The following is a 9,494-nucleotide window of genomic DNA, read 5'->3' as shown; positions in this document are numbered from 1 at the left end:
AGTTAACATTTTCTAAAAATAATCAAAATTTTTCTTCCTAGTGGGTTCACTGGTTTTTCAGTGTGGTCGACTTTAAACTATTAAAGAAAAATTCTTCAAAAATAATTAAATTGTCTTTAAATTTGTTGACTTTTGGTATCTTGACTACAAAGCAAAAAAGCATTCCAAAACGTTTTCTTCTGAAGTCTGAATTTGGATATTTATGTTATCGTTAACACATCAAGGACTTTGAAAAAACCTGAAAAAAATTAAAATTTGCTTCCTAGAATCAATTGTGTCTTAAATGTATCCTTACTTCATTTCTGCAATTCTCATTTGGTGGATATCCTAAAATGGTCTGGAAATGATTTTCACTTCTTCATACATATTTTCGGCGATATAATAAGTACATCGGGATTAAATTTTAAAGGTCTTATATTTGCTATAATATCACATAACTATGCTAATAGTAAAATAATATTATTATTATTAGTTTATTTAAAATCATAATAAAGTATGAAAATAAATACAAAAAAATGAAGGTACTAACAACTAAGGTTTTCGACCTAAGTAAAATAATAAATTAGTTAAACTTTAACTAAATAAATAAATAATTTTTATATTTTTGGGTTTTGTTCTATATTAATGCAATCTAAATTTGAAATTAATTATCTAAGTTTTATTCCAGTCGATATGTGCTTGTGGACCCCTTTTTAACTTTGATATTGACCACAAAGCAAGCAATCGATTCGCCTTCATCATCTTCCAAAGAGACTTGAACACTAACGGAAATTTCTGGATAATGTGATTCAACGTAAAATTTGAAGGCATAGACAACATCTTCAGTCTTGTCTATGGGACATGTGGCCCCATACAGAAGGTTATCACATACACTGGCCACCTCGGGAGGTAAATCATAGGGTACAGTAATACCAATGGTTGTTGCATGAACAACAGCCCTCAGGTTACGAATATTGTCCTTGGCTATTGAAAGAAGAAAACAAAACAAAAAATAATTAAAACGGAGGTTGGAATTTCTTAAATCTCGCATACTTACTTCCCACAAAGTGAACGTTCATTAAAGCTGTTGTACCTTTGACCACATCACAAGGCACCTCATCACATCCCACCACTTCAACACTAAGGGGAAAGGGTTGACCCTTTTTACCTAAAAAATATATAAAATTTAAATTTAATTATATTCTATACATAAAATATTTTTTTTGATATTGTAATAAAATATTTTCAATGACATGTTGTGATCAAATTCTCAATTGTCGATATATTTTCCTTCTGATAGTGGTATCCACCATGCGTATAGAAGGAATATGATCACCCCAAACAAGAGTATGTAAAAAATGGTTTGTCGGGTGTATTGTGCCATGTAAAAATACAGTCATCGGGGCATTATCAAACTATACAAGAATAAGACCCCAACCATCTGACATTCTAAGTGGAAAATTGAAATCTAAATTTGCAAGATAATTCAAAGGGTAATTTCGTCTTTAGGCTTAGTGATTAGACCAGATTATCGTACTACCCCGAATGCAGAATAATCAAGAGGAGCCAGGTGACCATCTATGTTTATACACATCTTTTACACCTACCCAATGAGGTTTCGGACAAGATGATATGCATACAAAAACATGCCGGAGAGGGAGATACAAAACCGGCTATGTACCCGTTTATTCCGATGACTATGGAGTAATGTAGAGGTCTGCATCGAATAACTTTTCACTACATGTATGCAATTCGCTGTCGAATATAGTACATACACTGTCTTTCTCTCAGAGCGCAAGTAGTGAAGTGAAGAGAACACTTGCTTGTCAAATACCACCAAGTACTTATCCGAAACAATATGTGTTCCGAAAAAAAGGAACAACAAAAATGCAGGTCTTTAGAAAAAGTACAACATGGAATCTCTTCACTTCACGTGGTACCACAAGTATGCGAAGCAAAACTTTCCATTATTATTAATCATAGATATGTATGTATGTCACATATTTCATATATTTATGTATGTCACACACTTACCTTAACGTTTGCCGTTCTTTATAACAAACCGAAAACATATATTGTGGAGAGTAACTGTTTTTTTGTAGTTCTGAAACTGCACGTGGTACATGGAGTACTCTATGAAGTTTTCTTCTCGCAACATACTCGACGTGATCACTCTGAGTACACTTCAATAAGAGAGAATGAGGAATATGTGTTTGTTTGTAGTGAAGACATGAGAGTAGCAACAATAAGTTAATTTGGTGTTCATCAAAATGTGTACCAATTGTTTTGCGACTCTCTCAAATAGATGTACTCATGTAGCAAGTACACGTGTACTCTACATTTACAAATGGAATTGTGCAGCCCTGTAATGCATAGGCATTGTGACTTGTCTTTGAGAAAGACAATAGGAACCAGGTGAAATTGTTCCGGTGATTGGGAATCGATGATGGTAAATCGAGAACTAGTATCTAAGACAGATTTTGGATATTGGGAACTAAAGCTATGCCGTTTACAACTGCCTTGTTTTTTTGCAACCAGTTTTAAGATTCGCAATGATAATGGCCTATGTAGAGATTGGATCGATTAGGTTAAGTAGACCGTTTCGAGCCATCTCTAGAATAACAAACATTACGGCCTACCCGTAACTAATAATATGTATATTTGCTGTATGGTTCGGAAACATGAGTACTTGCAAAAGTTGATAAGCCATTAGTTGAAGTGTTCGAGAGACTCTTCAAAAAAAAAAAAAAAAAAAAAAAAAAAAAAAAAAAAATGAACATCACAGTAATGACAATATCTCGCCGATTTCAATCAATTGGTTTTAATCAAAAATATGGAGCACGTTTGCCTCACGAGCTAAACAAAAGAATACACCTTCAAATTCCTATGAACATATTGCCCACCACCCTATAGACTGCAAGATGGTTGGATGTACAGCTGTTTCGGAATTACCACATTCCTCATCAGCATCCTCTACTCGAATTTATTATGATAATTGGTTGATAGTTTTGCTTCAAGTAGAGGATGCTGATGAGTAATGTGGTAATTCCGAAACAGCTGTACATCCAACCATCTTGCAGTCTATAGGGCTTTGCCCAAATAAATTTGACAAGCATACTTTTCCTCTGTTGGTTAAGCTACACTTGTAGTTTAGTCAATGCATGGTTTTAAGCTGAAATCAAAAACGACAAGAAATAAAATTTTTAAAAAATTTCTAAAAAAATAAAATTTTGACAAAATTTTCTATAGAAATAAAATTTTGACAAAATTTTCTATAGAAATAAAATTTTGACAAAATTTTCTATAGAAATAAAATTTTGACAAAATTTTCCATAGAAATAAAATTTTGACAAAAATTTGCATAGAAATAAAATTTTGACAAAAATTTGCATAGAAATAAAATGTTGACAAACTTTTCTATAGAAATAAAATTTTGACAAAATTTTCTATAGAAATAAAATTTTGACAAAATTTTCTATAGAAATAAAATTTTGACAAAATTTTCTATAGAAATAAAATTTTGACAAAATTTTCTATACAAATAAAATTTTGACAAAATTTTCTATACAAATAAAATTTTGACAAAATTTTCTATAGAAATAAAATTTTGACAAAATTTTCTATAGAAATAAAATTTTGGCAAAATTTTCTATAGAATAAAAATTTTGACAAAATTTTCCATAAAAATAAAATTTTGACAAAATTTTCTTTAAAAATACAATTTTGACAACATTTTCTATAGAAATAAAATTTTGACAAAATTTTCTATAGAATTAAAATTTTGACAAAATTTTCTATAGAATTAAAATTTTGACAAATTTTATTTCTATTGAAAATTTTGTCAAAATTTTATTTCTAGAGAATATTTTTGTCAAAATTTCCTTTCTATAGAAAATTTTGTCAAAATTGCCATATTGTTACGAAACCCTATTGTGTGGCTAAGGACATTCTGCTCAGGGCTCACCGGCCAACCCCGTCGCCTCCCAGGAGTGGTCTCTTCCCAAATCCCCCAGCCCTAGGGACGCATCAATAAAATAACTTATACCAATAACAAACAAAAATTATCAACAACACGTTCCATACAATTTTCTATAGAAATACAATTTTGACAAAATTTTCTATAGAAATAAAAAATTTTCTATAGAAATAAAATTTTGACAAAATTTTCTATAGAAATAAACTTTTGACAAAATTTTCTATAGAAATAAAATTTTGACAAAATTTTCTATAGAAATAAAATTTTGACAAAATTTTCTATAGAAATAAAATTTTGACAAAATTTTCTATGAAAATAAAATTTTGACAAAATTTTCTGTAATATAAAATTTTGAAAAAATTTTCTATAGAAATAAAATTTTGAAAAGTTTTTCTATAGAAATAAAATGTTGACAACATTTTCTATAGAAATAAAATTTTGACAAAATTTTCTATAGAAATAAAATTTTGAAAAAATTTTCTATAGAAATTAAATTTTGACAACATTTTCTATAGAAATAAAATTTTGACAAAACTTTCTATAGAAATAACATTTCGCAAAAATTGTCCATACACATAGAATTTTGACCAAATTTCCTATAGAAAAAAACATTAAACCGATTTCTCGAAAAAATCCCCAAATTTATGGAAATTCCCCATCAAATCCCCAAGTCCCCAACTCAAAAGTTCGTCCCCATTCTCGAAAAAATGTCCCCAATTTCGGGGGAAATCCCCAATAATGGCAACACTGGTTAAACCCACGATCCTATGTGTACAAGGCGGACATGCTAACCATTGCACCACAGTGAGTCATGAGACGTTTTTCGTCCTGGTATCCTTATTACCAGGAAGATGAGAAATGTTGTGACTAGTGATGGACAATATTCGATATATTCCGCATTTGTAATTTTCGATCCAATATTATCATAATCCATCTTTTATTCAGCATTCTTCGCACTAACAACTTCCTGTGTTGACTTTAATGCCGCATCAACAATCATCAGTCTACTACAAACACCGAAGTTTGATATTTACTTGAAAGCAAACATTGTTTGAAATTGAGTTGAATTCCAAGATTTATCACAACTAACAAAAATCGTTTTTTATTCAGCATTCTTCGCACTAACAACGTTCTGTGTTGACTTTAATGCAGCATCAACAATCATCAGTCTACTACAAACACCGAAGTTTGATATTTACTTGAAAGCTAACATTGTTTGAAATTGAGTTGAATTCCAAGATTTATCACAAATAAGAAAAATCGTTTCTTTTTTTTTTATCAAATTGCGTTAAATATTTTTTCACAATTACTCTCTATCGAACCACTGCTGGTTCTAATATCTTCCACATGCCCGTCAAAACCACTTCATATTAAATGTCAATGCCCTGATAATCCCTTTTTAGACTATGATTAACCATAGACGATCACAATTTTTTTATGATACTGCAGACTTACATTCTTTGACATTGGTAGCTGCAGTAACCGCTATCATAAGGGCAATAGACATAGTAAATAATTTCAACATTTTGTTATTGGGCGAATTTATTTTTCAATATTCAAGTATTCACTTTTAATACGATGGATGGACTACCGTCAATAAACTGATTCTATAAGCATTCTATCGAATGTTTTTATATCACCAAAATCAATAATCAGCTAAATAGAAAAATCGATTTTTTCCTTTTAGCGCTATCTTCTTGGCAGTAGCAAAAAATAAAATGAAACTTTTATTAAATAATTTAGCAGGTGTTCAAAATTTTTGGAAAGTATCATAGTCATTGCAGGTGTTTTCTATCCATCAATGTAGAAACCATTGAAAACAATTTTTAGCGATAGTTATGTGATAAGATAAGTTGATTCTTATACATTCAGGATTATAATTTTATTATAGAGAAACTGATATATTAGAAATTTGTGGAAAGATTTTATGTTTTAGTATGACACTTTCTTTTGTAAAAATTTTTGTAAACAATGAGTGATTAAAAAATTGATAAACTTTGACTTTTATGATATGACGAATTTTTACTCATAGCTGACCTTTATACAATCTAACTTTCGCTGATATAAAAGAATATATGAATATGCCGAATTATTTATATATATCCAGAAAAATAATTCAGTTTAAAATTATAATTCTAGAAATCTCTGAGTTTCTAATCCATCGATCAATTGAAAAACGATACATGCACACAAAGACTAATTCATTTATTTTATGAATAGTAATCACAAAAATTTTCCAATGATGGAATTCGTAAATTGAAGGTACAAATTTCATAGATAAAAAAATATATATAGATGACTAAAATGACTATAGAATACACACATAATATTAGCGAAATGTTTTATATTACAAATAGGAATTTGTTTGACACTAAAAAAATTTTATGGAACAGTTTTTGAGAAAAAATCAAGTTTTACAGTGACCCTTTTCGGCGGAAAAGTACAAACCATTGAAAAAAAGCAATTGAAAAGCAATTGAGTGAACAAATCCGATGTAAAATCATGCAAATATCAACAACTCACCCACACAAAAATATATTTTTGTGTGGCCGAGTAGCATTTTTGTGTATGAGAGTTGCTAATATTTGACATCGGATTTGTTCACTCAATTGCTTATAACTTTGTCATTTTTCGGTCGTTTTTCTTCTCGTTTGTCTTATTACTTCGTTAGAGTATCATCTATACGACCAAGGAGAAAAAAAAACTTTAGACGTTCCTAAAGTCGGGCGGGACCGACTATATTATACCCTGCACCACTTTGTACACCCAGAAAAAAGTGCCTTCGAAACTAAAGGAAGAATTTTTCATCAATATAGTTTATCCATTTTATTTCCATTAAGGTAATTTTTTGTGAAAAATAATAAAATTTACTCGTTTCAGTAAAAAAAATCCTAAACTGTAAGCAGTTAGGAATAGTTCATTAACTAGAATAAGGCATGGAATTTTACTCATACTATTTTCTTCGCTGGGAAAAAGAAAATTTTTTTCACCGATAACAAAGCATTCGTAAAAATAAACAAAAACCGAACTAAAACCAAGTTTCCTCAAAATTAGTAAAATTTCTTATAAAATGATAATTGCGACTTCCTTTATAATAGAAAGGTTTTCATACATACGAACAACACTTGGCATAGAAAAATATTTTAGTTCATTCGTACTAAGAAGTATGCAATCCTTTCAAAACTTAAGGAAACACACTTGTTAGAATATAGGAAATTTTCCTAAATTTATATTGTCTACCTGTAATCGATACCTGTCATCGTAATCGATGTGATTGCGCGTGGGTGTAATCGATATATTTGAGCGTCGGTTGTTTTTTTAGTTGGAATCGCGTTGTTTTTTTTTAACAATCTCTCCGTATACCAAATACGGAGAGATTGTTAAAAAATAATATGGTAAAATAATATAATAAATAGCAAATAAAATATATAAAATATTTGTTATTTTAAATTAGTGAGAAAAATTTTCGTTTTTTTTAAATAAATCTATCAATGTTCGTGATAGTGTATAAAGAAAGAAAACACCAGCAGAATAACAATCCTTTCATTTGTCTTCATTTTGGAATCTTCAATTATCAGGTAATATTCAGTGACGCTAACCTTTTGCAACAAAAATGTTTTATGATTTTTTATATTTGTAGGTATTGAAATTGTAAAAGGAGGACAAAATCGTTAGGCAGCAACTTATTAAAAGTGAAAAGTACAAGAAGAAGAAAAAGTGCGTTTTACAGTTGATAATATCACACGGAAATTGGGAATAGTGGAATAATAAACTAATATTTCAAAGAGATTCGATGCTGTTGATTCTTAATAAATATATTCAATATATTAATAAAACATGTCTTTTATTGAAGATAAAATTGCTTATAGAAATAAATAAAATTGTATTTAAAAACGAAGGTAAGCAGTTCTAATTATGAAGTAAAAGTTTTACCACAAATGTGTAATATTTGTCGAAATGAATGAAAAAATTTCAATAAAATCATTCCATATATGAATTCAAATTAGATAAATTTTTTCATTCTGTAGTATAGTGGTATATAAATATAGGGAAATGTTAACTAATATATGGAATGCATTATTCCTAATTTCTACGAAAATCACATCGTTCAAACAAATAAAAATGTCTTTGGCGCTATACGAAGTTCAACTTTCTTCACAATGAGTTCATTTTAACTTAAAGAAGGGGTCACTTTTTTCTGGGTGTAGATCAACATTTTTTATACCATATCAAATCCGTCAAATGTGTTGGGTGCTATATATAGTTTTATGTTCCCATATACATATATTTAAATCTGACCCGATCTGGACAAAAATTTGTTAGACTTCTACAAAATCTATAGACCTAAAATTTTAGGCGGCTAATGCGCAGGTGTGGAACACAATGTTAGTAAAAACAAGTATATACAGCACTAAGTTCGGTCGGCCCGAATCTTAAATACCCACCACCATGAACCAAATATTAGGGTTTCCCTTGAAAATTTCAGGAGGGCTTGAGGACTTGAGGACACTTTCCGAAGATAAATTTAAAGATTTCACCTATGAGGACTATATCAGATTCTGGATTTATAAGAACCATTTTTGTTTGAGTTTTAGAGGAATCATTAACATCTCTTGTAAGTGTGCACGAAAATTATAAAATAACGTCTTGATTTGAAATCTTAAATCTGTAGAAGTAAAATCTACATTGAGTTTCAAGCCATTTTCATGATCAGTGCGCCTTCTACACCCTCAAGAAGTGAAGTCGGTCTATATGCATTAGCGTAGCTAGACAATTTTCCTAGGGGGGGCTATAGCCCCCCTAGCTAAAAATTTATAGACTGAACTTATAGGTTCAATTAATGTTTTATTTTATAAAATTGAATAAAAAATTAATTTAATTGAATAAACAATTAATATATAATAAGCAACTAAAAGTAGTTCCACACTTTTCCCTGCAAAAAAATTGTGAGTTGTTCTAAAGGCACAACTTTACAAGTACTTCCAAAAATGTCCTCAATTATTTTAACTACACAGGAAGTTTTTTTTACTTCATTTTTTTCATATTTTAATGTGTAATTTTTTGTTTTCTTTTTTTTTCAAATAGTTTAAAAAAAGAGTAAGAATAAATAAATTGGTACAAATTATTCAAATTTTGCCACAAAACTGCTAAATCCATTATAGAAAAATCGATGATTTTGGAAATTATTCAAGGAAAAATGTTTCAAACAAGCGTCAGAATGCATTAAAAATCATAAAAATTATTTATTTGGGAAAATATCACAAAATTTTTTAATTCACATTCAAAACACTGAATTCGGATCTCACCTTAAGAAGTGATGCAAATTCATTGCAACGGCTGTTGAAACGGTTGACATTTGTCCTATGACAAGCTCATATTACATTCATTGCTTCTCCGCAAATTTGCACCACTTCCAGACCCAAAAAGAACATTTTCACTACTTTTTTGGCAACGTTTAATATCTATTTTTAATATCTATTAGTTTTAATATCTATTTTTTTAAATTAAATTGACTAAACTAAATCAATCATAAGTTCAA

At 29.5% G+C, this 9,494-nt stretch overlaps 1 protein-coding gene across 1 annotated transcript; it reads right to left on the bottom strand.

Annotated features, from left to right (window-relative positions):
- Window positions 1-566: 566 nt before the first annotated feature.
- Window positions 567-5,569, bottom strand: Npc2e (Niemann-Pick type C-2e). The gene is made up of 3 exons (XM_075292368.1): window positions 5,411-5,569; window positions 1,037-1,147; window positions 567-963 (listed from the first exon to the last, which is right to left on the bottom strand). The coding sequence occupies exons 1-3, from the start codon at window positions 5,478-5,480 to the stop codon at window positions 659-661; spliced, it is 486 nt and encodes a 161-aa protein (XP_075148483.1). The 5' UTR covers window positions 5,481-5,569; the 3' UTR covers window positions 567-658.
- Between the last annotated feature and the right edge of the window lie 3,925 nt (window positions 5,570-9,494).

Source organism: Haematobia irritans, chromosome 1 (assembly GCF_050003625.1).
Source record: "Haematobia irritans isolate KBUSLIRL chromosome 1, ASM5000362v1, whole genome shotgun sequence".
Lineage (NCBI taxonomy): Eukaryota > Metazoa > Arthropoda > Insecta > Diptera > Muscidae > Haematobia > Haematobia irritans.
The sequence above is the reverse complement of the archived record's forward strand: the minus strand, read 5'-3'. Positions and strand labels throughout refer to the sequence as shown.